The sequence below is a fragment of the Phacochoerus africanus genome, chromosome X (assembly GCF_016906955.1).
Source record: "Phacochoerus africanus isolate WHEZ1 chromosome X, ROS_Pafr_v1, whole genome shotgun sequence".
Lineage (NCBI taxonomy): Eukaryota > Metazoa > Chordata > Mammalia > Artiodactyla > Suidae > Phacochoerus > Phacochoerus africanus.
This window is the reverse complement of record NC_062560.1, coordinates 14,588,385-14,615,833: the sequence shown is the minus strand read 5'-3', so window position 1 is coordinate 14,615,833 and position 27,449 is coordinate 14,588,385. Positions and strand designations below refer to the sequence as shown.

Below are 27,449 nucleotides of genomic sequence, written 5' to 3'. Positions count from 1 at the left end.
CAGGGAGTGAACCCGCGTCCTCATGGATGCTAGTCGGGTTTGTTACCCCGGAGCCAGGACGGGACCCCCTGTGCACTTCACATTTAAAGGGGGAAAGTGGAGTCATTTCTGCCAAGTCACGAAAATTCCAGACAATAAGGGCGTTCTTTCTCATTAGTGTAAAAGTGAGCGTAGTACGCTTGAATGCTCGTTTAAGGAAAAAGAGTGCATTTGCTTGTGTTCCTAAAGATCTGCGTGTTTCATTCTTCTGGATTGGTCGGTAATGTCACTTTTCGCAATTTGATTCTGAAGGACATGGTGAAAGCCATTTGGGAGGTGTGTTTTAACCACAACAACATTGATTCAGTGTGCACACTTCTAAAATTTTCAGTCTTCATTCATACACATAGTTTGTGTTCGGTCTGAACACTAATTCCATTTCTCTTCTTCCACTTCTACTGATAATGAATAGTTGAAAACATCTGACTTCAAAAACGAAGTGTCCGAGGGCTGTTGAATAATTGCTTATAGTGGTTAGGTTTCGTGGTGTGTTCAGGGTGATATGAATCAATCTCGTGAAAATTGCCCCTACAGGCATACGCAGAAGGCACCTTTTAGGCCAGGCCCATGGCTGGGATGGGAGATAGAAATAGAAGCGTGCAGTGCATCCAAGAGCAGCCAACAGAGTCTGTCAACATCTGATATGTGGGCGGCTGAATGGTGAGGACACTAGATAGTGTTTAATGAGGAAGCACCAGATGTTTTCTGAGGTCAGCGGCCCAATATTTTGGGACGCTGGGATGTGATCTGTGGTGGGGAGTGAGATCCCTAACACTCTTCACTCACTGATGAATTCCTGTTGTTATTGTTGTTTTAGTCTGATTCCTTATTTAAGAGTGATCCCTGGAATTCCTACCTTGACTTAGAGGTTAAGGAACCCGACTGGCATCCATGAGGTTGCGGGTTTGACCCCTGGCCTCGATCAGTGGGTTAAGGATCCAGCACTGCCATGAGCTGTGGCATAGGCCAGTAGCGACACCTCTGATTGGCCTCCTAGCCTGGGAACCTCCATATGGTGTGGGTGTGGCCCTAAACACACACACACACACACACAAAGTGATTCCCTAGGTATATGATTTGTAAATAGAGAAAGTCCTACAGTATAATTATTAAAAAACATTTTTCATGATAGAATGATTCTTCATACATATCTAACATATCTCTTAAAGTGTTAATAGCATAAGATTGAATAGTCTAATGCCACTTTCTTATAATGTATTTTTCTTTTCAATATCGACAGAATTTCTCACATTCTATGTGCAGTATAACCCAGTGGATATCAATCTGGTTTGTGGCTAAAGACCCTCCAACAGGAGTTCCCTTCATGGCACAGCAGAAACCAATCTGACTAGGAAGCATGAGGTTGCGGGTTCGATCCCTGGCCTAGCTCAGTGGGTTAAGGATCCAGCATTGCCGTGAGCTGTGGTGTAGGTCGCAGACGTGGCTTGGATCTGGCGTGGCTTTGGCTGTGTCCGGCAGCTGTAGCTCCGATTAGACCTCTAGCCTGGGAACCTCCATATGCCGCAGGTGCAGCCCTAAAACGACAAAGACCAAAAAAAAAAAAAAAGACTCTCCCACAAACCACATCTGCTCACCAGTCTTCTGCTGGTGAGCTACAGGCAGTTATAAGTGAATCACCCATATGCCTTTACTGGTAAATCAACATGTTGATTATTTAATAGGCATTTTCATAGACTTTGTACATGTCTGTTTTTTCTCATGCACCAAAAGGTAAAGGATTTCATTGGTTAGTTAATATTGGATGATTAGCATGTATCAACAGTGTTCAGCTGGGGGTGAGTTTGCCATGGATATTAGAGAATATCTGGAGACATTTTTTTTCCTTCTTTTTTTTGGGGCCACAACTGCTGCATATTTAAGTTCCCAGGCTAGGGGTTGAATCAGAGCTGCAGTTGCCAGCCTATGCCACATCCACAGCAATTCGGGATCCAAGCCTCATCTGTGACCTACACCACAGCTCATGGCAACACCAGATCCTTTAACCCATTGAGGGAGGCCAGGGATTGAACCTGCATCCTCATGGATACTAGTTGGGTTCTTAACCCTCTGAGCCACAGTGGGAACTCCTGTCTGGAGACATTTTTGGCTGTCAGTACTTGGGGCCACGACTGGCATCCAGTGAGTAGAGGCCAAGGATGCTGCTAGACATTCTGTTATGCACAGGGCAGCCTCCCACAACAGAACTGTGGGTATATGTATAGGGACCACATAAAATTTATAGAGAATAAACAATTAATGGAGAATAACTACTTATGGAGATTTTTTTTTGTCTTTTTGCTATTTCTTGGGCCGCTCCCGCGGCATATGGAGGTTCCCAGGCTAGGGGTCGAATCAGAGCTGTAGCCCCTGGCCTATGCCAGAGCCACAGCAACGCGGGATCCGAGCCGCGTCTGTGACCTACACCACAGCTCACGGCAACGCCGGATCATTAACCCACTGAGCAAGGGCAGGGACCGAACCCCCAACCTCATGGTTCCTAGTCGGATTCGTTAACCACTGTGCCACGACGGGAACTCCTAGTTATGGAGAATTGATATCAAAGGCATCTTCACAGTGTCTTCCTATTCAATAACATGGTACAAATTTTATTAGTTCAAGTTTTTTTGTGTCCCTTAGGTATGTTTTACAGTTTTCTTGATAACATTTTAAGTTCCTGCCAAGGTATTTTGGTTTTTTAGTTGCCATTCTAAGTAGGGTCCTTTCTTCCATTATATCTTCTACCTATGTGTGACTTTTGTATGTCAAAGGAATTCATTTCTATAAGTTAATATGGTACTCCACTAATTGTTTTCCTAATTTCCTTTATGTTTTTTGGTCTAACTTTATTGTCTACTACCAAAATTTAATTGAATTGAATTTAGAATTTAGTATGCTAATGTTACTAGATACCCTTTCCACATAAGGCATACTTTTGAGCTGATACTAGTGTATTTTATCAGGTTGGGGAATTCTTTAATTTCTGTCTTATTAAAAAATTTTTTTAAATACAGAGTTCCCGTCGTGGTGCGGTGGAAATGAATCCGACTGGGAACTATGAGGTTGCAGGTTCGATCCCTGGCCTCCCTCAGTGGGTTAAGGATCCGGCATTGCTGCGAGCTGGGGTGTAGGTCACAGACTCAGCTCGGATCCCACGTTGCTGTGGCTGTGGTATAGGCCGGCAGCTGTAGCTCTGATTCGACCCCTAGCCTGGGAACCTCCATATGCCGTGGGTGCTGCCCTAGAAAGACAAACAAAATAAAATTTTTTAAATAGATGGTGAATTTTTGTCAAATGTGTTTTAGGAAGCTACGAAAATGAAAATATGTTTCCCTTTAGATTTACTAATGGGATGAAATATATTAATCATAACAATATCATTCCTAATATTTAACCATTCTTGCATTACTGAAAAGAATTCTACTTGGATAAGGTGCATATTTCTTCTGATGTACTGCTGGATTGTTTCTGTTTTTCTTTCTTTACTTTTTTTTTTTTTGCTTTTTAGAGCCACACCCATGGCATATGCAGGTTCCCAGGCTAGGGGTCTAATCGGAGCTACAGCTGCAGGCCTACACCACAGCCACAGCAATGTGGGATCTGAACTGCGTCTGCAAACTATGCCACAGCTCATGGCAGTACCGGATCCTTAACCCACTGAGCAAGGCCAGGGATCGAACCTGCAACCTCAAGGTTCCTATTCAGATTTGTTTTTGTTGTGTCACAAAGGGGACTCCTGGATTCTATTTCTAATATTTTACTTAGCTTCCTTTTTTCTCCTAAATATTCTTTAGTAATATTAGCCTATTGTTTACTTTGGGGGGCGGGTCCAATCTTTAGTAGATTTGGTTTCATTATTATCTTGGCTTCATAAAAAAGAATTTGGAAGCTTTTGTTCTAGTGAAAAATTTTTAATCAATAAAAATCCAATATGTACAAGTAAAAGCAGTTATTATTATAGTCTAGTTAGTTTATGAATTAAACAAGATTTTCTTTGTTGATGGTTAGTACTAACCATTAGTTAATCTTAGTTGCTAAAGTAAAAACTCCTTAGAATACAATTTTTGTAGAGATATTGTTGGGTTCTGTCTTTAGCCTGAGATTCTACAGTAAAATTCTCTTAAGGAAATTGAAGGGTTTTGAACACAGCCATTTCCAGTGTTCATTATTCCATTTAAAATATCTTACAGAGTTCCTGCTGTGGCGCAGTGGGTTAAGGATCCGATATTCCTGCAACCTTGGTATAGGTTGCAGCTGTGGATTGAATTAATTTCCTGTCCTGGAAACTTCCATATGCTGTGGGTGCAGCCATAAAAAAAGTGTCTTACCTTTTATAGTGATTCTACACAATGCATATACAGTAAAATATATGTTATTGTCAAGAATTTAAAGTAAAAACTTATGTTTGTCTATGTTTTAACTCCTCTCTCTGGTTAATTTGAAGTATCTCCAAATCCATATCTAAACTGAGACAAAATGTTAGCACATTTTAATAAACATATATAACAAGCAGTACAAGATGTTAAAAACCGATGCCGAAGTTTGAGCCCAGCCTTGTTATAAAGGGGCAGACTAGAATTTCCCAATGCAGAAATGTGGGAAGGACGTACCTGATCATGAGCAACCTCTATGGGCTGCTTCTTAATGATCCAGGTGACAGACTCAGAGAGTGGTGGGGTAGTCAGGGACCCCGAATAGGTCCAGTAATCTGGGCAGGTGGGCATCAGGCAGGAAGGGTCGAATGACCCAAATTCCACAAGCGTGTCCTGCCCAAGAGAAGGGGCCATTGAGTCAGCGTTTGATGGTGAAAACCACTCAGGAATCAGATGATGAGTTGACAGTTCTAGGGGAGCCTGGGGACCAGCAGTGGTCCGGAAGAGTTCCGGGTACTTCTGGGCGACTTAGGACAGAATCCCACCCATGCTTTGTTACTGCAGTCAGCGATGTGTTTCTGATAGTCCTCAGTGGGAACACAGCAAAACACATTTTCTCCCTCCATTCTAGTGTGCTTACAGCAGGTGGTTTTCTCTGAACTTTTTTGGAGGCATTAGGTGATAGCTGGTGCATTAACAAGAAGGCTGTTCTTTTTCAAGAGAGACTAATAGAATTCTCCTTTCTAACGTGCAACACAAATTAGAAGACAAGATCCTGGACTAAAAGGAGGGGGAGAGAGAGAGAGAGAAAGAGAAGATGGAGAAAGAGAGGGAAAGAGGTGGAAGAGAGAGAGACAGAGGTGGGGAAGGGAAGAGAAGAGAGAAAGAACAGATACTTTCAGAGAGCAGCTCCTCTGGGATTCTCAATAGTGAATGATTACTTTGGGGGGCTGGACAGAAGTATCTGCCCTGAAGGATGTGGGTAGTTGTTCGGTAAAGCTGGACAAGGCAAGTTTGTATCAAACTGTTCTCTGCTCTCTGCCTGTGGGAGGGTAGCTCCAGTCCAGAAGGTGCCCTGAGTGTTTGCACAAGGACTAGAAGGAAGAGCCGGGGTCAGGAGTAGAGGAGGGGACTCGTTATGTTCCTGAGTCTCTCTGAGTGCTCAGTGTCAGGGCAGCCAAACAGAGTGGTCCGTGGCCACCAACAGAACCACTTCTGTCCCCTGCGGGGTGTCCCAAGGCGAGAGGCTCTCAACACAAGCATCCTAAATAGCAAGCGGTCTTAAAGGGCAGCTTTCAATATTTCCCAATTCGAGATATATCTATCTATCTATATATATATATATTTCCCAATTCGAAGTGCCATGTTAGTGCCTCCACTCTGAGATTGAGACATAAACTATATTGCAAGTGATTTAGAAAAAAAATCACCTCATGAATAATTGATGCCACAGTATCAACCAATCTGTACCTCTTTATGATGGCTTGCCTAGCTAAAGAAAGATAAATGAGAAAATATTAAAAACAATTGCCGTCTTACTCTAGAATTGTAATAGAATGTGAATTAAAACAGACACATGGTGATTACCTAAAAAGAATCCACCATATTGAAACTGCACTTAAATTGATGATGTAGAATGTTATAAACATCACTGAATGAAAGGAGATACGAAACAAATGAGCCGGCTCTTTGCTGACAGGCTGGAAACCAGTCTGCAGGAAAAGGTGTCTTGCTCCATCCACCTCCCCACACTGGGTCTCACTGGTGCTTGGCCCGCAGCGGCTCTGAAGGCTGGAGCTCTCTGGGCAAGCCAGAGTGCACTAAGGCCCAGCTTTCAGTTCAGACCCTTGAGTCCTGAAGAGCCCAAGCCTCAGTGTAATAACCATGTTTTCCAGTTTCTATATTTGATGCTTTGATAGCTGAGGCCTTGCTGACACTAGTGAGATTGCCTCTCCTAGGGTCAGTCAATTTCAGAAGATAACAGACAGCAGGGAGCATGCCTTTCATATGCAAACCAACCAATCCAGAGCTCAGACCCCAAATACCTCCCTTATAGGGTTCTTACATTCTGAGCCACTGACCCTCTGCCCTAATCAGCCCAGGACCACATACCAGACAACTAGGAAAAGCTTCTATGCCCAGAGCCTGCTGAAATGATCCAAACTGGCCAAGCCTGAGCCTGCCTATATTGCCTCACCCAGTCCTTCCCATCGAAACCACAACAAAGGTTCTATCCATGTTTTCCCCTGCATTGGGACCACCCCTGGTGCTTCCCCATGTGGCCCTGCATGTCATGCCATGTATCCTCTTTTTAAGTATAAGAAAATTCTTCTTGATAGCCATTTTCCTTTTTTTTTTTTTTGTCTTTTTGCCTTTTTTCTAGGGCCACTCCCACGGCATATGGAGGTTCCCAGGCTAGGGGTCTAATCGGAGCTGTAGCCACCAGCTTATGCCACAGCAACGCCAGATCCGAGCCACACCTGCAACCTACACCACAGCTCATGGCAACACCAGATCCTTAACCCACAGATTTCCAATCCAGTCCTCCAGTTGCTAGCTGTGTGACCTGGCAGGAAAGCACTTAACCTTGTTGAGCTTCACTTTCTTCATCTAAAACACAGAGATGATAGTTCATCATCAGAGACTTCTATGGGAGATAAATGAAGCACTCAGCCAGTGTATAGTCACATCATACTCATAGATATTATTTCCTTTCCTGATCATTTTCCATAGTTGTTTGCTTTTTTTTTTAAATTTTATTTATTTATTTTTGTCTTTTTGCTATTTCTTGGGCCACTCCTGCGGCATATGGAGGTTCCCAGGCTAGGGGTTGAATCGGAGCTGCAGCCACCGGCCTACACCAGAGCCACAGCGATGCTGGATCCGAGCCATGTCTGCAACCTACACCACAGCTCACAGCAGCGCCAGATCCTTAACCCACTGAGCAAGGCCAGGGATTGAACCTGCAACCTCATGGTTCCTAGTCGGATTCGTTAACCACTGAGCCACGATGGGAACTCCTCTTTACAATCTTTTTAAGCATTGTTTATCTTACCAATGTATTGATTCCAGTATTCTTTTTCTATTTTTAAAATTTTTATATAATGATTTTTATTTTTTTCATTATAGCTGGTTTACAGTGTTCTGTCAATTTTCTACTGGACAGCATGGTGACCCAGTTACACATACGTGTATACATTCTTTTTTCTCACATTATCATGCTCCATCATAAGTGGCTAGATATAGTTCCCAGGATTCCAGTGTTCTTAAATAACAATATTCTAATGTTCCATCTTTTCATTTTAGAATAGAACACATCATTTAAACTTTTTAAAGATTTTTTTGCCTTTAAAAATATCCTTACCATAGCCAAACCATCTTCCTTTAGTTGCTGCATGTTCAAAGCTTTCGAGTTGGACTGAGTTCTGATGCACCAAGTGCAGCTAAAACACCATGAAAGAATTAGTGCCTGACCATATAGGATTGCTCTAAAATAAATCAGCAGCTTTATTCAGTCTAATATCTAAACATGTTTCCTCACCTAAAATAAAGCCACTGAGAAAAACAGATGACAATCTGATGCAAAATGAGATAGAAATAAAGAATAAGAAGAAACTTATGCAAGAGCAGCAGTTACTATTACTTTGGAATAAGGGGATTTATCTGGGGAAAAAATTTTTAACTATATAGTAAAGTGAGTAACATTTCAGTGAAGGGATCAATATTTCTTCATTCCCATCTTGATTTGCAGGAAATACTAAAATCCAAAATCCATTTGCATCAAAAGGAGAGAAGATATTTATCTTGAGAGAAATAGATCTTCTAACGGGAATTGGACAGGAGTTGAAGACCCATTTCTTTTTTGAGAAATAACCACTCAAAATGTATTTCTATTTTTAATGTAACATTTAAAATTAAATTAGGTGAAGAGTTGTAAGACGAAATTTTCTTTCCTTAAGGGATTCCTATAGTTGCCCGCACATGGTCCTTTGCCCGTCAATCATGAACTTTCAGGCATTACCATCCCCCCAGCCTCCCACATAGACACTTCAAGGTCATGATTAACCTTGCCTTCTCCTCACTTGAAGAGGACTCCATCTCCAAGTCCTACTGCTTTTATTTTAAAAGTACTTGTTAGAACTTGCTTTCTCTCTGTTTTGACTGCCATGGCCTTCATATAGGCTTCCACCTGTCTCCCTTGTAGATCAGTCAGACCTTGTGTTCCTGCACTGTTGCCTGGGTTAATCTCAAAAAATGAAGCAATTTATTATTTAGATGAAGTCATGCTATGACACTCTCTTGTTTAAAAATAACCAGGAGTTCCCTTGTGGCTCAGCAGATTAAGGATCTGGTGTTGTCACTACTGCAGCTTGGGTCACTGCTGTGGTAGGGGGTTCTATCCCTGACCCAGGAACTTCCACATGCTGTAGGTGTGGCCAAAAAGAAAAAAACAAAACCAACGTCTCATGAGTCTGCTTTCCATCTACCCTCCTAAGCTTCAATGATCACCGCTATGCCTGCTTCTCCCCACAACACACATTCTCATTCTGGCCACTTTGGTTTTGGGCCACTTTCTGAACGTCTGCTTTTGCACATGATTTTTCCTTCAGTCTGGAATGCCCTTCTAATCCCCTTGGCAAACTCCTATTCATCCTTCAAAACCCACCATAAATGTCCCCTTCTTAGTGAAATCATCATAGATTCCTCTGTGGTCCCACAGCACTTTAGAAATCCTTTGTCAAATCATACTTTCTTTATAATTCTAATTTGATGTGTGCTTCTCTCACTAGATTTTGAACTCTGGGAGGTTATTATTCCTAGCACTTAGTGCAATGTCTGGCACATGGTTGGCACTCAGTAAATGTTGAATGAATGAATAAATTAATGAATGACAAAATATATGTATGTTATTGGGTGACCACAAATATAAAATGGCTTTTGCTAGAGTTTCCTGGTGGCTCAGTGTATTAAGGACCCAGTGTTGTCACTGGCTCTGGTTTCTGCAGTGGTGGAGGTTCAATCCCTGGCCCAGAAACTTCTGTATGTCATAGGCATGGCCAAAAAAAAAAAAAAAAAAAAAGTCTTACCTAACTAGCTTTTTGTTTTGTACAGGTGACCAGAGAACAATGCAAGGGTTAGGGGTCCTGACTACCTCACAGTCAAAAATCAGCATATTTAACTTTACTGTTGGCCCGCCTTATCCTCGGTTCTGCATCTCCAGATTCAACCAACAGGGATTGGTGTAGTACTATAGTATGTGTTTATTTTTTTAAAAATCTGTGTATAATTTAGAGTTCCCATCGTAGTGCAGAGGAAACAAATCTGACTAGGAACCATGAGGTTGCAGGTTCGATCCCTGGCCTTGCTCAGTGGGTTAAGGATCTGGTGTTGCCATGAGCTGTGGTGTAGGTCACAGATGTGGCTCAGATGGGGTGTTGCTATGGCTGTGGCATAGGCTGGTGGCTACAGCTCTGATTCGACCTCTAGCCTGGGAACTTCCGTATGCCTCAGGTGCAGCCCTAAAAAGACAAAAAAGACAAAAAAAAAAAATCCGTGTGTATGTTGACCTAAGCATTTCAAACCCATGTTGTTTAAAGCTGTATCACAGTTTTATCATTTAAAATCTAATTAAATAGTATTTCTATTTAGCATAAAATTTATTTGCAAAGTCATCAAGCAGAGGAAGACTAGCACATATTCAACACACACATAAAATAAATTTCTAGCAAAGTTTTAATTTCATGCCCTGCCTTCTAGATCAGTTATAGAATCTATAGATAGAGATATATGTTTTAACAGAAAATATTATTTATACTAGCAGAAGGAAACGTGCATACAAATGAAAAGAGACTTTTTTCTTTTCAGGGCCCCACCTGCAGCATATGGAAGTTTCCAGGCTAGGGGCTGAACTGGAGTTGTAGCTGCTGGCCTACACCACAGCCACAGCAACATGAGATCTGAGCCGCATCTGCAACCTACATTGTAGCTCATGGCACTGCCAGATCCTTAACCCATTGAGAGAGGCCAGGGCATCGAACCTGCATCCTCATGGATACTAGTTGGATTTGTTACTGCTAAGCCACAATGGGAACTCCAGGAGACATTTTTCATACACTCCACAAGGTCCAAGGAGGGTCCAGCAATCCTGCCTCTGGGTATACAGCCAAAGGAACTGAAAACGGCATCCTGAAAGGATGTTTGTATACCCATGTTCATAGCAGCATTATTTGCAACAGCCAAAAGACAGCTGAATCTCAAATATCCACGAACAGATGAAGGGATAAACAAATTGTGGTGTATACAGCTGACCCTTGAACAACACGGGTTTGAACTGTGGAGGTCCACTTAAACGTGGGTTATTTTCAAAGTAGATAATCCAGTACTACATGATCTGCAGCGGGTTGAATCCACGGATATGGAGGAACTGTGGATTCGGAGGGCTGGCTGTAAGGTATACTTGGATTCTCAACTTCGTGGAGGGTTGGTGCCCCGACTTCTGTGTTGGCTAAGGGTTAACTGCACATACAATGGAATATTATTCAGCCTTAAAAAGGAAGGACATTCTAACACATGTTACAATATAGATGAACCTTGAAACATTATGTTCAATTAAATCATCCAGTCATAAAAAGACAAGTATATATTATATGATTCTACTTATAGGAGGCACCTAATAGTCAAATTCATAGAAACGGAAAGTAAAATGGTCATCGCCAGGGGTTGGAGAAAGGAAAAATAAGTTCTTATTTAATGGGTACAGAGTTTCAATTTTACAAGATAAAAAGAGCTATGGAGATGGATGGTGATGACAGTTGCACACAGAGTGAATGAACTTAATGCTACTGAACTGTACACTTAAAATCGCTGAGACAGTAAATTTCATGTTATGTGTATTTCAAATTAAAAAAGAAGTTAGGAGTTCCCGTTGTGGCCCAGTGGTTAACGAATCCAACTAGGAACCATGAGGTTGCGGGTTCGGTCCCTGCCCTTGCTCAGTGGGTTAACGATCCGGCGTTGCTGTGAGCTGTGGTGTAGGTTGCAGACGCGGCTCGGATCCCGCGTTGCTGTGGCTCTGGCGTAGGCCGGGAGCCACAGCTCCGACTGGACCCCTAGCCTGGGAACCTCCATATGCCGCGGGAGCGGCCCTAGAAATAGCAGAAAGACAAAAAAAAAAAAAAAAGCAATATAATGTTTGTATTTACAAGTCGCTTTTATATTGTTTCATTTAAACTAGGTAACATTGTTTAACAGAATTACCAGAACACGAGCTTCCATTTTTCTTTCATACCACTAGTGTTAATTAGTTAAGATGTAACCTCATGCACACATGAATATGCTTTGTGCCCCATTTCAAAGGTGTAATCTCATCAGTTCAATCTGATTAAGCAATGTTACTGTCTAAATAAAAAAATGTCTTATAAAGTCAGCAAGTAGAAAAAATTTGTACATATGCAATACACATGTACAAAAGAAATTTCCAGCAAAACTTTTAATTTCACAGCCTTTCTTTATTACCTTTAGAATCTGTTATATAGAGAGATATACTCACTAATAAAAAATACTACCTATACTAGAAGAAAACATTCATTAAAACCAGAAGGGACATTGGAAAAGTGAGTCCAATGCAGCCCAGGCTACTGCTGACAAAAGCAGACCACGCTCCCATGGAGGCCTTGTGACGTGGCCTGTGCTGACTTCAGACTGCCCCTTAAACGCCACATGAGTGCACAGGTCTGTCTCTCACCTGATTTGTCTGTAGAATCTTCAAATTCCACGAGGAACGAGTACCCGTTATTCCAGACGTGGAGGCAGGTGGTCGGGTCATAAGAGATGGTGAGCGGTTTTAAGCCAGGATCATAGACACTGTCCCTCCAGCGGATGTTGATGGGCGACTGGCGCTCGCCCGCCGGGACCAGGTCCGCGCTCTCCCAGAGAGGGTGCACTAGGAGAAAGCACACTGCGCCTGTCACCCAGAGGCCCACTAGCTGGAATCCCACCGCAGGGGCGACCTGGCCCCATGGAGGCGTGTATGCTGAGTTCGTGTCCCGTGTGAGCAGCTGTGAGGATTAGGCAGCCATCCTGCAAAGCCTGGGCAGAATATTAGCGTTGCTCAGGTCCCTGCGGTTCTTTCTGTCACATGAATAGCTATGGCTTTGTGTTTTAAGGTGTCCACACACTCTCTGTCCCACACGGGCACGGGTGACATCACTGATGGTGATTTTTCTACCAAAGAGTCAAGCAGCAGGTGTTTGTGGCCAGTCCCTGATACACCTCAGCAAGCTTCTTATAATACAGAGAGTGCTGTTGAGACACCCACGCATGATGGTCAGGCCCACGTGTAGAACTGGGGTGGCCAGGTCCAGCTCCCTGCCCTTTAGAAGCAGCGTGGACCCAGACCAAGAGGAGAACTAGATGGAGTATGAATCCAGATAAATCACTACTGGAGTTCCCATCATGGCTCAGCAGGTTAGGGACCAGACGCTATCTCTGTGAAGATGCAGGTTCGATCCAGTGCATTAAGAATCTGGCGTTGGCGCAAGCTGCAGCGTGTTTCGCAGATGCGGCATGGATCCCGTGTTATCCTGGCTGTGGCGGAGTGCGCAGCTGCATCTCCCATTTGACCCTTAGCCTGGGAACTTCCATATGCCGTGGCTGTGGCTGTACAAAGAAAAATAAAAGGATAAATCATTACCAGGGACCCTCTGCACCTCAGCCCAGCACCCAGAATGAGTCTGAGGATTTGAGAAAGTGCCAAGGCGGCTGCTGCTCAGTCGAACCCCCCTGTGCGTGGCAGGGTCACCGGCACTCCACTCTTCCTACAAAGCAAGCTTGCCTCTGGTTTCCTCCTACACAGGAGACATTTCTTTTGCTTGGGTGGGTAGCTCCTGAAAGCTGGACATTCAAAATCCTAACCTTGGTTTTGCTTTGCGTTTCTTTGGGCAAACATAGGCACGCGCTCTCCCGAAAGTAGACCAGTGGTTGTCAACAAAGGGAGCAGTTTCTGCCCCTAGAAGACATGGGGCAGTGTTTAGAGTTGGTTTTGTTCTTGTTTTTGCTTTTGTGTTAGTTACCACGGCCGGAGGAGGGTGCTCCTGACATCTAGTGGGCAGAAACCAGGCATGCAGCTAAGCATCCTAAAGTGCAGAGGACGCCAAATAATGCCAAATGTCACAGTAATGCCAAAGTGGAGAAACCGCGGTCTCTGCAGACTCAGGGCATTCTTCTCTTAAGAACATTACTTTTTCAGGTAGATTAGAGAGAGCTGAAGCCAAGGGTTTTACTTAGTATAAAAAAACTCGTTCCTTAGAGAAGAGTAAGAATGTAATGTTTCAGAACCGACAACAGACCCACCATTTGAACTGGTACAGTATCTTAATATCACAGTCTGATTCAACTGCCAATGAGAAACCCCTGGAACAGTCCTGATTCAGTTTCAAAGCTGCCTGCAGAGACCCGGCCACACTGTCCCCTCTGCGATGCTGAGACCCAGGCTGAGGCGTCGAGCATGCGCCTCACAACCAGCTCACGAGGGTCGCCCGTGAAGCAAAGCGGAGAAGGGAATGACGAGCAGACCCCTAAGACGATGCCCTCTCTCCCCCTTAGTCGTCCCCTCTCCATTCAGGAAATGCCTGGAATCCACTCTCAGCCACACAAACACCAGCCCAAGGAACCGGGGCCTGTTCCTTCAGTTTCTTTTATGACCATGAGTTGAGGCCCCTCAGTTGTCAAGTTCAGCTTCCAGGCGTCCTTTGCCGCAGCCCTCCTCCTTCAGGAAGGCAGAGCATCCCCCACCAAGGGGCCCTTGCTCACTGTCCCACAGCAAAGCCAGCTTTTGCCAAGAGAGAAACTCACATTTTTGTTCTCTCCCCCCCTTCCTCTTCCTCCAGGTTAACAAAACAGGGATTGAAATCTTTCTTTCTTTCTTGTATTGTTTTGGCCGCGCCCATGGCATGTGGACGTGCCCAAGCCAGCCATGTGGATCAAATGCATGCCATAGCAGTGATGCCAGGTCCTTAGCCCGCTACGCCACCAGGGAACTCCAGGAATGTCTTTTTGATCGTTGCTTATACTTCCCCTCAAAGTAGGAAGGTGATTAAGTGTTCTAACAGGAAGTTTCCGGCTTTTCCTTCTGTGGGGAAAATGAAATAAAGGGAGTGGTAATTCTGTCTTCTTTTCTGGGGAACCTCCATACTGTTTTCCATAGTGATTGCATCAACTTACGTTCCCATCGATAGTGTAGGAGGCTTCTCTCTCTCCCGCACCCTCTGCAGCATTTGTTATTTGTAGACTTTCTTTTTTCTTTTGGTCTTTTTTTTTCTAGGGCCGCACCCGAGGCATATGGCGGTTCCGAGGCTAGGGGTCTAATCGGAGCTACAGCTGCCGGCCTACACCACACGCACAGCCACAGCAACGTGAGATCCAAGCCGCGTCTGCAACCGACACCACAACTCACAGCAATGCCGGATCCTTAACCCACTGAGTGAGGCCAGGGGTGGAACCCGCAACCTCACGGTTCCTTGTCGGATTCGTTTCTGCTGCGGCATGACGGGAACTCCTCATCGTAGTTTTGATTTGTATTTCTTTGATAGTGAAGTTAAGCATCTTTTCATGTGCCTACCGGCCACCTGTGAAATTGGCACAATATGGTAAATCAACTAAACTAACTATACTTGTAATAATAGAAGTGTGAGAGTTCCTGTTGTGCTGCGGCGGAGATGAATCAGACTAGTATCTGTGAGGACACGGGTTCAATCCCTGTCCCCGCCCAGTGGGTTAAGCATCCACATTGGTGTGAGCTGTGGTATAGGTCACAGACTTGGCTCGGGTCCTGCATTGCTGTGGCTGTGGCTGTGGCTGTGGCGTAGGCCAGCAGCTGTGGCTCTGATTCTCCCCTAGCCTGGGAACTTCCATATGCCATGGGTGCAGCCCTAAAAAGCAAAATAATAATAACAATAATAGAAGAGTGATTTGGAGCTCCCACTGTGGGGCAAGGGGATCGGCAGTGTCTTGGGAGCGCTGGCATGCAGGTTCGATCCCTGGCCCAGCACAGTGGGTGGGTTAAGCATCTGGCATTGCCTCGGATCTGATCACTGGCCAGGGAACTCCACATACCGGGGCGGCCAAAAATGGAAAGAAAAAAAAAAGTGCTTCTATCAACCCTGGTTTAAGGGAGCGATACCACACTGTCCTTAGGCAAGTGTCACTAATGAAAGCCCTTTAGTTTGCATGGTGAGGAGGTGCTGGTTCTGCTTCTCCTTTACATGACTGCTCCTGGCTTGATGTACTTGGTGCTCCTACCACCGGGGTGTCCTTTTCAGCGCTTGAAACAGGGAAAGCTCATTCCTGCCTTAGCGGCCCAGTTCCTGCTCGTCGGCCACCTCGGATATCAGTTTCCCCTCCCTGAGCTCAGGGCTGACTATTACATTTAGATTTGGGCTCGTATCTCCTCAGGAAAATTTTCTCTGACTTCCGTCCCGTAACATGGTCCTTTTCTTCTCCTTCTTTTTGAATCTTAGCACTCCGATCTTCTCTTTCCAATATTTATTACATTACATAAGTATAGTCATAATTATAGGCGTGTGAAGAGTGTAGGGGAGTACAAATCATTTTCCCTCAGCCTCTAGGTCCTTAGCTGAGACCCCAGCCTCCATCAAAAGTGACAGATTACCAGGAGACAGCAAAACGAATCACCTACTTGTTTACTGGAGCCCCGACCAAGATATGGGACCCAAAAGGCAGCTGGGCCATCTTGCTCTGAGGACCAGGACTGGGTCTGGGACTTCAGAGGGGAGAAGAGGAAATTCATGCTGGCAGCAGCTCGCCTGCCGCCTGGTGCAGGCCTCCCTTCTAACGTCCGCGTCGCCTACAACAGACCAGGACCTCATGCTCTGTTTCCAGAGCTTCTCCAGTGTCTGCAGTGCCTCAAATAATCCATATGTCAGAGAGGCATATTGGAGGGTGGTGAGGGGGAGCCGACTCTGCCACCCCCAGATACATCTGCTTGGCACAAAGATGATTCGGAGCAGATCCTTTGGGGAAGTTTGGGAAAGAGAGTGGAAATGACCCTTTGGGAAGGGAAATTTACATTTACAAGGGAAATGCTCCATTTGTAAGGGTGTCTCCTCCCCTCTTCCAGGAAGAGGAGGATGACCAAAGCCCCAGAAGGTTGTCAGGGGCCATCTCAGGACTCGGATCTGCACAACAGCCTCCCCCTGTTCACGGGGCTTTTCCTGGTTACCTCGGGTAACTCACGTCCCCACCCACATGTCCTTTGTCCTGGGCCAGAGATGGTACTGCAGGTGGCGCTCGGGGCCACGTTGGGGGGTTAGGTGTCCTGGGGCTCTGCCGTGTGTACAGGACGTATCCAGGGGAGTGCTATCTGTCTTTCGCCTGTTACTCTGTCTTACTGCAGAGGTCTGAGCCGAGACCCCGGAAGAGCAGAGGGAAAGTCGGTTCTCCTCCCCTGCGCGTGTACACCCAACGACCTGCGTCCCCACTGATACGCAGTCTGGAATTGCGCTGCCCTTCCGTCACCTGCCAGTTGAACGTGTGAGCTAAAGAGCGTCACCGGAAAGGGCCCAGTCCCCTTTCGTCTTTATTTCCGGGCTCCCTACTCAGCACCGCATTACTTTCCCGTAGGCATCTTTCAGCCTCGTCTCTTCCTTGCCCTGCCATGACCACCAGCCTAGGTTTTAGGCCGCTGCGCCCCACCCGTCACACCACACCTCTTGGTTGTTCTCCTCCTCCTCCCTCCCTCTTCTCTGCTCCATCTTCCCAAACTGGTCTCCACATCTTCTCCAACCCCTGTGGTCTTTCCTGCTTCAGAACTCACACTAGCCTCGCTCACATCACTGAGCCCCCCCCCCCCCCCCCATTCCTCATGTAATGTGTATTTGCTTGACCTGCTCAACGGACCTGCGTCCTACGCTTTCCTACAAGCCAGGGCCGGACTTGCGACCAGGCACAAAGGAGGCAGTTCGAGTTGACACTCGGGATTACTTGGGGTGGGGAGGGAAGGCTGAGCACAGGCCCCAGGCCCCAGTGAAAGGCTGCTCCGGAATTCGCCCCAACAACCTCCTCAGTCACCCCTTACTCTGCTTCACCCGGCATTCGAAACAGTCAGACGTCTGAGGGGGTGCTGAGCGCAGGACAACAGGAGCGATGGTGAGGATGACAACAGCCATGGTAGCAGGGCGGCTGCCAGCGCGGCTTCGCTCTGCGCCGCAGGCACTGGCCACGGGCTTTGCGCGGTCTCCTCTCTAACCCTCCACCCACCGGGTCATTCCTGTTCACAAGGGCACACTGGGCCTTCTGCTGGGGTTCTGCGCTTCCGGAAGCAGTGACTATTGCCTTGACCGCCTAACAGAGGAGGGGCCAGGGTATCCGAACAGGACATGCTCAGTGGTCCAGGGCAGCAAAGACCAAGTGTTCTCGCCGGTGAAACAGGGAGGGACGGTCTAAACGCCAGAACCCGTCTCCTGTCTTGCTTAGGAGCCTGCAAATAAGAACATCTGATGTGGGAGATTGATCAAGGGAAGCCCCTGATCCCTGCTCCGCCCCCCCCGTTGTGTTTTTGTCAGTGCTGAAAGGACACTACCCTAAAGACAGGAGCACATTGGATTTCAGACCCGTAACTTTCAGCTTTCTGTTAAAAAAACCTTTCTGTTAATAACTACATAAATATGACTTTTTTTTTTTTTCCATTTTAAGCCTTAGACCACAAAGTGCCAGTGTTGCGAATAAGCCCATCTGGGTAGGATGTGGGCCTGCTGGTAGGAAGCCACACCCAACAACCAGACATTTATTATGACTCAGGCCAGTTCGGTTTAATGACAACACAGTCAGTGCTGGCGGAAACAAAATAAACTTACAATAAAAATATGTTTATGATGCAGTCAAGGCAATGGATTTAGCTAGGTTAGCCTTCCTAATACATTCCTTTTTTATGTGGAAATAGGGTCAGAGAGCGTAAACTCAAGGAGGAAAAGTTGAGAAACCTGGAATCTGGAAAGAAACCGACATTTGAAAACTGTGAATTCACAGTGAACGGTGGAAAATAGCGCAGATAACTATTTGGCAGATATACTTCGCCGTGCCACTCAAGTCATGTGTCCGCTACCACTCCCATCATCCTCCCCTGTCAACTCAGTGGTTCCGTACCAGGGATACTGTACCGCCCAGGGGACTTTTAGGGAGGTCCTGGGACTTGTAGGGAGGATATGCAGCATCTGCAGTGGATATGCAGCATCTGCAGTGCACAGTCCAGCCCCGAGGGCACAGAAGGACCCGCCCCCATGGCAGCAGAGCCGAGGTTCAGGGAGGACCACCTGCTGTCTCACTTGCTCTGCTGTGTTCATGATGCAGGCGCCTCATACCCCTGAGAGAAAAGTTGTATTCCTTGTGCTTCTTTTTGAAAGATGTACTTCACAACCGAACAGCTTAGAGTCTTGACTGCGTCCCAAGCACAGTCCCCCCGTAAGTTAAAGATTAGGCACCCTGATCATACTTGCCCGTGGGTTAAAGATGACTAGCACATGATGTTTTTCATGATGAACCTTCCTAGTTTGTTCTGATCTCTGATCACTATGCCCTTTTGGAAAGTGCTGTTATTCTAGGCAATGACCCCGAAGCCCACCATCGTGATCATACTGAGATCTCCGGACTCCAGCTTTGATGAGTGCGATTCCCCCGAAGAAAGATGAATGCGTGTTTGTCTTAATCCTGATTCCTATCTGAAATCCTGTTTCTCTCCTTCTTGCTATAAAACTCCCTGCAGGTCTTTCTAATGGGAGGCAGAGGCTTTAGGGCATTAGCCTGCTGTGACCCTCCTTTGTCTGGCAAAGCAATGAAGCTATTTTTTTCTCCTTTACCCAAAACTCTGTCTCTGCATTTCAATTCGGCACTGGCAGACAGAGGCCAAATTCCAGGAAACATTCACAGTGCCCTACACGCTAGGCAAGCTGGTCAGCGAGAAGTTACCCTTCCGCAGTTTGTAACGAAGGATGGCTTAGTCCGGAGCAAGAAGCTACTGAACTATTTGCAAACACTCATATGCAACTTCCAGAATGTTCAGACTCATGGAAATGCCTTGCAGTCTATGGATCGACCTTAGTAAAGAGATGGTTGCTAACAAGAGACAATAAAGGTCAGGTTCAAAGTATCTGAAGCTGCGACATCTCCCTTGGCCCACTTCTGCGTGACATCCGTTTCACAAGTTAAAATTGGTCAGTGAACCTGCTTTCCACACCTTATTGTGATGATCACTTTGCAACATATGCGTGTATCAAATCATCACGATGTCCATCTTATTAAGCTGATACCGCATCCCATGTGGGTTTATCTCAGTAAAGCTAGGGGGACAGAAGAACTTTGCACGCTTGTTGTAGAAGACAAACAGAGAAATTATGGGTTCTTGTCACAGTTGTCAAGACCTCCAACCCCAGTCTGGGATGCCACTGACATCAGAGGTGCCAACACTCAACCCAGGACACTGTCAGGAAACACCCAGCCTTCCGCTGTCCCAGGGCGGCCGTGTACTCACAGTCTCGGTTCCGGGTTTTGTAAGTGCAGGTGTAGAGGCTGCAAGGTCTCGCTGACATGGACCTCGGAATCTGGAACCTTCTCCACAGTGCCCTGCACGGAGAGGCTTGAAGGATGACCCTCAGGCGACTCAGCATCACCATCTTTAGCTTGAAGTCTTGATCAGCTCCCAAGCACCTTGCAGGAACCTAAAGACCTAGAGGCAAAAGGACAGAGAAGGAAAAGCCCTAAACAAGAGAGGCGGCCCATTAGGCAGCATCGTTCCGATGACGAGTATGGGGGAGGGGAGGCGAGAATCAATCGTCTATCCGCTCTGGTTCCTCACTGGTCATCCCAGGACGACAGACTGACGTGGCCTCCCTCCCTGTGTGCTTTGGGCTCTCGACTGCACCCCTGCCATGTGCACCCCGGTTCTCCCACCTCCCCATGCTCCCTGCAGCTGCTCCTCCTTCCCTGAACCACTCTTCCTCCATCTGTGCCTGGTGAATTCCTACCCACCCTTTCATGATCACATCCAGCATCACTTCCTAGAAGCCTCCCTTGCCCAGGCCCTGTCTTGCTGAGCCCAGCGCCCTCTTCTTGGTCCTGGTGCTTATGGCAGTTGAATGAAATAACTGATCAGGAATGAGCTTAAGTGTCCATCTCCCCAGCTCCGAAGCCCCATGGTGGTAGGGACCATGCCTATGTCAGGCGTGGCTGCATCTCTTAGGGACACAGGGCCTGGCATGTGATGGCTGCTGGATGAGTGTGAGGGAATGAGCCCAGGGGGATTCCTTGGTGATGGAGCAGATGTCGATCCCAGTCGCAGGAACCCAGAACTGTGAAGTGACTGCCAGCGTGTTCCCGGGCTAGAGGTCCAATTGGAGCTGCAGCCGCCAGCCTACGCCACAGCCACACGGGGTCCGAACAGCATCTGCCCACCTACACCACAGCTCCCGGCGACACCACATCCTTAACCCACTGAGCGAGGCCAGGGAGGGAACCCGCATTCCCATGATACTCATCGGGTTCTTAACCCGCTGAGCCATGACAGGAACTCCCGAAACACTTTTAAATGCTAGTCCTTTAAGAGGTGGGTCTCCCATGCCTCCGTGTAAGACCTGAAGCACCCCCAGAGTCCTGCCTGTTCTGAGAAAGGAACCTACCTGAACTTGAACCTACCCTAGTTTCACAGGGTGGGAATTCTGCCAGCGTGCATTTGCATTTCAGCATTTATTGTCATTTCTTTGCACTAGACATTAGGTTGCGTGTTGTGATGTGTAGAGGAGGTAGGTCGTAAAAAGGCATGAAGTTCTGGGACATGCTATAATGTGAGGAATTCAAGCCATGATGCTAAGCGAAGGAAGCTAGACAGAAAAGGTTCCAGTCATAGGAAATCCTCGGAATAGGGGAATCTGTAGAGATAGGAAGCCAGGTGGTTGCCAGGGGCTGGAGGAGAAGCAAACGAGGAGCAACTGATTAATGGGTACAGGTTTGGGGGGTGTTTTAGAACTAGATGGAGGAGGCGACTTGCATGACATGGTGAATGTACTAACTGCCCCCGAATTGTGCACTTCAAAATGGCTAAGGTTGGAGTTCCCGGCGTGGCTCAGTGGTTAACGAGTCCGACTAGGAACCATGGGGTTGCGGGTTCGATCCTTGGCCTCGCTCGGTGGGTTAAAGATCCTGCGTTGCCATGAGCTGTGCTGTAGGTCGAAGATGCAGGTCTCTCTGGCGTTGCCGTGGCTGTGGTGTAGGTCGCAAATGCGGCTCGGATCTGGCGTTGCTGTGGCTGTGGTGTGGGTCGGCGGCAACAGCTCCGACTCGACCCCTGGCCTGGGAACTTCCATATGCTGCGGGCACGGCCCTAGAAAAGGCAAAAAGACAAATAAAATAAAATAAAATGGCTGATGTTATGTTATGGGAATTGGATCTCAGTAATCAAATAATGCACGTGGTATGGGAAGGAAAACACACACCAAACCAGTTCTCAGCGGGCGTTAGTGCCTCCTCAGAGTCTGCCTTCTCCTGCCAAAGGAGGCCTCTCAGCGATCTGGCCTTGACTGGGGTGCAAATGGGCAAAAAGGGACACGGAGGGGACAAGACACACGAAACTTACTGACTTGAACTTTATTTCTTCACACCGTCCTTCCCAAAGAGTCTAGATACAAAAAAGCATGTGACTTCCAGCGATGCTGAGCAAGGGGGCGCACAGTCTCGCGGTGTGTCCACTGAAAGCAGTAGTGCCTATCACCACCCCGCAAGGCACCACGGAGGCCTGGGGCAGATCTCTTTATCGCCGGCTCCACACAAGCCCTGTGCCGGGACAAGTACTGCAACATGAAGCACAGCCTGATGACAAGCCCGCCGTTGTTCCTGGTTTTGTGTTGTAGGCATCACTCTGCCAGAGAGCGCCCACAAAGAACTCAGTGAGAGGGGATGCATGGTGGCCTGGCTAACTTGGGCTGTGCTGTCAAAACCCCCGAGTGGGTGGCTGAAATACATTTATTTCTCACAGTTCTGGAAGTTGGAAGTCCACGATCCGGGCTCTGGCCCACCTGACTCCTGGTGAGAGGTATCTTCCCTCGTGCAGAGGGCTGCCTTCTCATAGGCCCTCACATGCCAGAGAGGCTGCTGGCTCTGCTCTGTGCCGTATATGGACACGAATCACATCATGGGCACAAACTCATAACCTAACCCTAATCTCCTCACAAAGACTACTTCCTAATACTGTGACACTCGGGGTTAGGGCCTCAACCTATGGACTGGGCGTGGGGGTAAGACACAAACACTCAGTACGTAACACACAGCTGCCACAGTAGAGGACCGCCAGGAGCTGTGTGGATCCCACAGAGGGTCCTCACCTCTAGGCCTAACTCCCTACCTGGGGTCCTTAGGAGTGTAAAATTTAGCATTCAAAACATACTAATACTGATTATTAAATAGGCTCCAGGTGAATCCTGGAATGTATGAATGTAGACTACATTTTCTCATTAAGTTGTATTTTGTAGTACAGGCACAGGAAAGATGTGACCATGAGCTGGCTGGGTTCCAGGGTAGGTAATCTTTCTTTACCCTGTGCCCTTTGCTATCACTGATTATTTATGTCCTTGGATTTTACTTACACTTTCCTTATTTACAGTTTTTCAGAAAGAATAGATTCTAAAAGACTTTTTGTGTGTGTGTGTGTTTTCTAGGGCCGCATCCGTGGCATATGGAGGTTTCCAGGCTAGGGGTCTAATCAGAGCTGTAGCCGCTGGCCTACACCACAGCCATAGCAACGCGGGATCCTTCACCCACTGGGCGAGGCTAGGGATCAAACCAAAACCTCGTGGTTCCCAGTTGGATTCGTTAACCACTGAGCCATGACAGGAACTCCTAAAAGCCTTTTAAAATCATTCAGAGATTGTGCATTTGTTAAATGCCTTGGCTCTTAAACCCTACCCAATTAAGTCACTTATACTTATGCAGAACACCAAAAAAAAAAAAAAAAACCCACCCAAAACAAAAGCTACTGACGGTTGTTTTCATTTCTACAACTACATAGGGAAAAAAAGTCCTTTATTCTTATCAGACTGACTTTCTCACCTTCTGATTTAGAAAAGAAGACAACTTTTTGCAATTCTCTGGAGTTTAAATTAGAAGTTATAGCTCTGTATCTCGACTGAGAAAGCTCAGCTCCCTACTGTCACCCACATCTCTGGGAGTCTCATGCCAGTCTGGGGCTGCCAAGTGTTCCATTTCTATAATTGCTTAGTGTGCTGCAACTAACTGCTCTGCTGCAATGATATGAAATGCATTTCCCTCTTTCCATCAGATTTCCTCAATATTCATATTCAGTCAAAATTTGCTCAAGATTTATTGTGTTTCAACCCTGAGTGGAGGGTTTTGCCTTGCTCCAGGGCTAACAGAGCAGGTGTGTACAGGCCCAGAAATGATGCCCTTGCTGCATTTGGTCTTTATGTGAATTTCAGACCTGGTATTGCATTTACAATTTCTAAGCTAAGTAGGAAAGCCTTATAAAGTTGAAAAGTTTTCATTTCCAAAATATTCAAGAACAGTGTAGTTCCTTATCAGGGTCCAGAAGGGAGAGTGGCTGGGGTGAACTATGGTGCACTGCGGTCTTCAGTGCAGGCTGAGAACACAGACCCCTCTGACGGATGTGCAGGGTTAGCTTATGGTAGTGTGTGGAGCAGCTTCTTTCACCAGAAATTTCTGACTTCTCTCCTATTCCAGCAAGACCTTCAAACAGCAGAGTGATGGCCACACTGTCAGCAAAAGGATGAAGAAGAAAGAGAAAGCAATGGGTTTTACAGTTCTAACCAAAATAAAATGTACACATCTTCATTATCTCCCCATATTTTTCAACCTTCCTCAGCAAAAATAAATGCTAGGGAACTACACATTAATAATAACGACTTCCCAGCATCCTCAAAGCTGTAACTTTTATTTTTTAATTCATTCCAGAAAGAATCACAACCACTAACAACGTTATTTTGTAAGTTCTTCCCCTCTAGTTCTGGGCTGGGGTACAAAAGGAAAAGGAAAGGAAAAATAACCGAGGAGGAGAGAAGGCTCAGATGTGTCCACACGACACGGCGCTGATCCCTTGCCCTGGGGTTGGTTGCGAGTCCGTCCGTAGCCCTTGGCATAGCCAGGGAAAAGGTCAACAATGCAGATCGTAGTGAATGCCTGCTTGCTGCGCCCCGGTTTCTAAAACCGCAACTCCCCCACTTCCAAAACTCTCTAACAGCTGTTCTACCGTTAAATGCACAAAACCCGGACGCGGTGTGGTTTTCTGAAGACCTCATAGCGGAGGAAAAGGGTTGAGAGTAGGAAAGGAGCAATTCCCTGCTTCTTCCCCCACATCCTGGCGGGACCAACACCTGTCCTCGTTCCAGGGCGCAGTGCAGCACCTGGTCGTGTGCAGGAGGGTGCCTGTTCTCTTTGCTAGGCTAGGTTCCCCTGCTGTCCACGCTCCATATCGCGATCCGACCTTACCAGAATGTTTCCCTGACCGTAAATCCCTCTGTTAGCTACCAGGAGAAGCGGCTAATGTGCGCGGCCATATTGAACACGCCCCTCGTCCCGCCCCTTACGTCACACGTCTATACGCAATCACGTCACGCCTTCGTTCGCCCGGCCCACGTCCTGACAAAGCCTGAAGTACTGCTCCGGCAAAACTCCCCGCGTCGGAACTAGAACTTGTTTTCCGACGAGCCAGGGCCCGGGTCTGCGCCTGCCCTCCGCCCCAACTACGCCTGTGCTGCCATGGCTGCGGGCGTCCCGCTGCACTCAAGCGCCTGCGCGCTAACTTGGTCCCGCCCCTGGCCTCCGCCCAGGCCCATCCCTACTTGGAGCCGGGCCATCTTTGTCGAACCCCCTGAGTGCAGCAAAGCCACACCCCCAGGGACGCGCCGCGTCCCCACGTTCAAGGTACGTTCTTACGCTGCACCTACACAGGGCCGTCCTTGTTGTTACGTCACTCGCGTCCCGTACACTACCCCTGGGACCGCCTTTCCATCGGCGTCCACGCCCCTGGACCCTTCTTCCTTGCGCTTTCTCCTTATCCTCCGGGCCACACTCCTTGCGCAGACCCCAAGCTCCTCCCTTGTGTCCCTCTCTTGGCTTTCCACTCTGGTAATTCCTCCGTTCTCTGCCTGAGCTCCCCGCTCCCGCAATCTCGACCGAATCTGCCTTGCCCTTACGGGCAGCTACGCCACGCTCTTCACCACGGCCTAAGTCCCACAATTTCAGGGCTTACCGCTTGGCTCGGCCTAGGCCACGCCCCTCTCGACGTTTGCCGTCGCTGACGCTCCTTCCCACGGTGTCCAGGTCCCGCCCCTCAGTCCTGGGCCCCATTTTTTCTAAGTTCTCCTCTCCTCTGTCTTGGCCAATCCCAGCGCTCAGCGCACACCCCACCTTAAGATCTTGAGATCCTTGTTGGGCACCCTCACTCCGCGCGTGCGCATTTTCCTACCTTCCGTCACGGCTGCTCACCGCATTCTCAGACCGTCCACTTGTAGTTGCACACTGGCCAGGTCCACGCCTCCTGCTCTCCCTCTGCAGGCGGAGCCTGGTCCTGGGAAGCCGGAGTGGAACAGCCAGGGCCCACGAATTTCCCGAACTAAGTCGCCCAGGTCTCAGAGCTAGATGTCAGAGCCATTTATAGAGTGAAACAAGCCTGCATATATCTGATCCCCGCCTAAAAAGTCTTTCTTCATATTTTTCCCAGTTCCAAACACCACATCTCTAGGAGCAGAAACCAGATAGGAAACATAACTGAGGACCAACTGGAACTGTGTTCCTACCAGCTCCTCAGCCGACTTTAAATGCTAGCTGGCTGCACGCAGTAAGCACACCCTTCTACTTTCTGATGTCGCCTTCACACGACTTTTCCTAGGCACCTAGTGCCCTCCTGCAGTCTAGGGCCTGTGGAGACAACACCACCACACTTAAGATCTCTGCCCCTTGCTCCGAGATTAATCTTCTTTACTTCATTTACAATTCTGGGTCCACGGGAAAAATGTGAGGAGGTTATTATTACCAGCTTTTTTTTCCTGTCCAAAAGTCTCTGAATGGCACTCCTAGGGAAAGGGCCCTTTCCATGAGCCATTTAGTTATTCATTGAAATCCTGTTTATGGAGTACTGTGTTCCAGTGACAGAGCAAACCTCAAGGAGTTTTGTTTTTTTTAAATCATCTTTATTCTCAAACACAAAAAAAGAAATGCCAAAACAAAAACTCCTGGAAAAGTTAAAAATGAAGCAAAAGAAAAATATGTAAATATTCACTGAAAGAAAGCTGGTATATTAATATTCATATCAGACAAATAAAAGAATAAGCATTAAAAGAAAAAGACTACTGATAAACAATCCGACAGAAGAAAAAGCGTCAACATGTATGTACCATAAACATTGCCTAAAATATGTAAATATAGGAGTTCCCGTCGTGGCGCAGTGGTTAACAAATCCGACTAGGAACCATGAGGTTGCGGGTTCGGTCCCTGCCCTTGCTCAGTGGGTTAACGATCTGGCGTTGCCGTGAGCTGTGGCGTAGGTTGCAGACGTGGCTCGGATCCCATGTTGCTGTGGCTCTGGTGTAGGCCGGTGGCTACAGCTCCAATTAGACCCCTAGCCTGGGAATCTCCATATGCCGCAAGAGCGGCCGAAGAAATAGCAAAAAGACAAAAAAAAAATGTAAATATAATATGTAAAATATGTAACAAACATGTTCAGACTTGCAGGGACAAATTCACAATTTTTCCTTAAAATCCATAATACTTTAATCCTCCCCTCTTAGAAAATAGTAGCTAAATCTGACAGAATTAGTAAAGAATATTTACCAAGGAAACTTTTTTGTTTTTTTCTATTTTATTTTTAAAATTTGTTTAATGATTTTAATTTTTTCCATCATAGCTGATTTACAGTGTTCTGTCAATTTTCTACTGTACAGCAAGGTGACCCAGTCACACATACATGTATACATTCTTTTTCTCATATTATCATGCTCCATCATAAGT

At 46.8% G+C, this 27,449-nt stretch overlaps 2 protein-coding genes across 5 annotated transcripts in view; one reads left to right on the top strand and one right to left on the bottom strand.

The window, feature by feature from the left end:
* On the bottom strand, positions 1-25,898 carry LOC125118923 (carbonic anhydrase 5B, mitochondrial-like). 4 transcript variants are annotated; one of them, XM_047765834.1, is made up of 6 exons: positions 24,930-25,036; positions 19,951-20,145; positions 12,154-12,351; positions 5,840-5,901; positions 4,647-4,802; positions 1-489 (listed from the first exon to the last, which is right to left on the bottom strand). In XM_047765834.1, the coding sequence occupies exons 2-6, from the start codon at positions 20,090-20,092 to the stop codon at positions 409-411; spliced, it is 639 nt and encodes a 212-aa protein (XP_047621790.1). In that variant the 5' UTR covers positions 20,093-20,145; positions 24,930-25,036; the 3' UTR covers positions 1-408. The 4 variants fall into 4 exon arrangements, with proteins under 4 accessions (XP_047621790.1, XP_047621787.1, XP_047621786.1 ...); XM_047765831.1 differs by lacking the exons at positions 1-489; positions 24,930-25,036 and adding an exon at positions 25,693-25,898 and having other exon boundaries at positions 4,331-4,802; XM_047765830.1 differs by lacking the exon at positions 1-489 and having other exon boundaries at positions 4,331-4,802.
* The window catches only part of CLTRN (collectrin, amino acid transport regulator), a 41,903-nt gene continuing 39,653 nt past the window's right edge, over positions 25,200-27,449 (top strand). Inside the window, exon 1 of the mRNA XM_047765827.1 lies at positions 25,200-25,364. Coding sequence (XP_047621783.1) covers positions 25,200-25,364 — 165 coding nt within the window. The remainder of the gene's footprint in view (positions 25,365-27,449) is intronic.

Excerpts from the sequence above, each read along its gene's own strand:
- LOC125118923 (XM_047765831.1), bottom strand. The coding sequence starts at position 20,092 with ATGGTGATGCTGAGTCGCCTGAGGGTCATCCTTCAAGCCTCTCCGTGC. Across the intron at positions 12,352-19,950 it reads CAAAACCCGGAACCGAGACT|TGCACCCTCTCTGGGAGAGC; the intron begins GTGAGTACACGG and ends GCTTTCTCCTAG. Across the intron at positions 5,902-12,153 it reads AGATTCTACAGACAAATCAG|CTAGGCAAGCCATCATAAAG; the intron begins GTGAGAGACAGA and ends ATCTTTCTTTAG.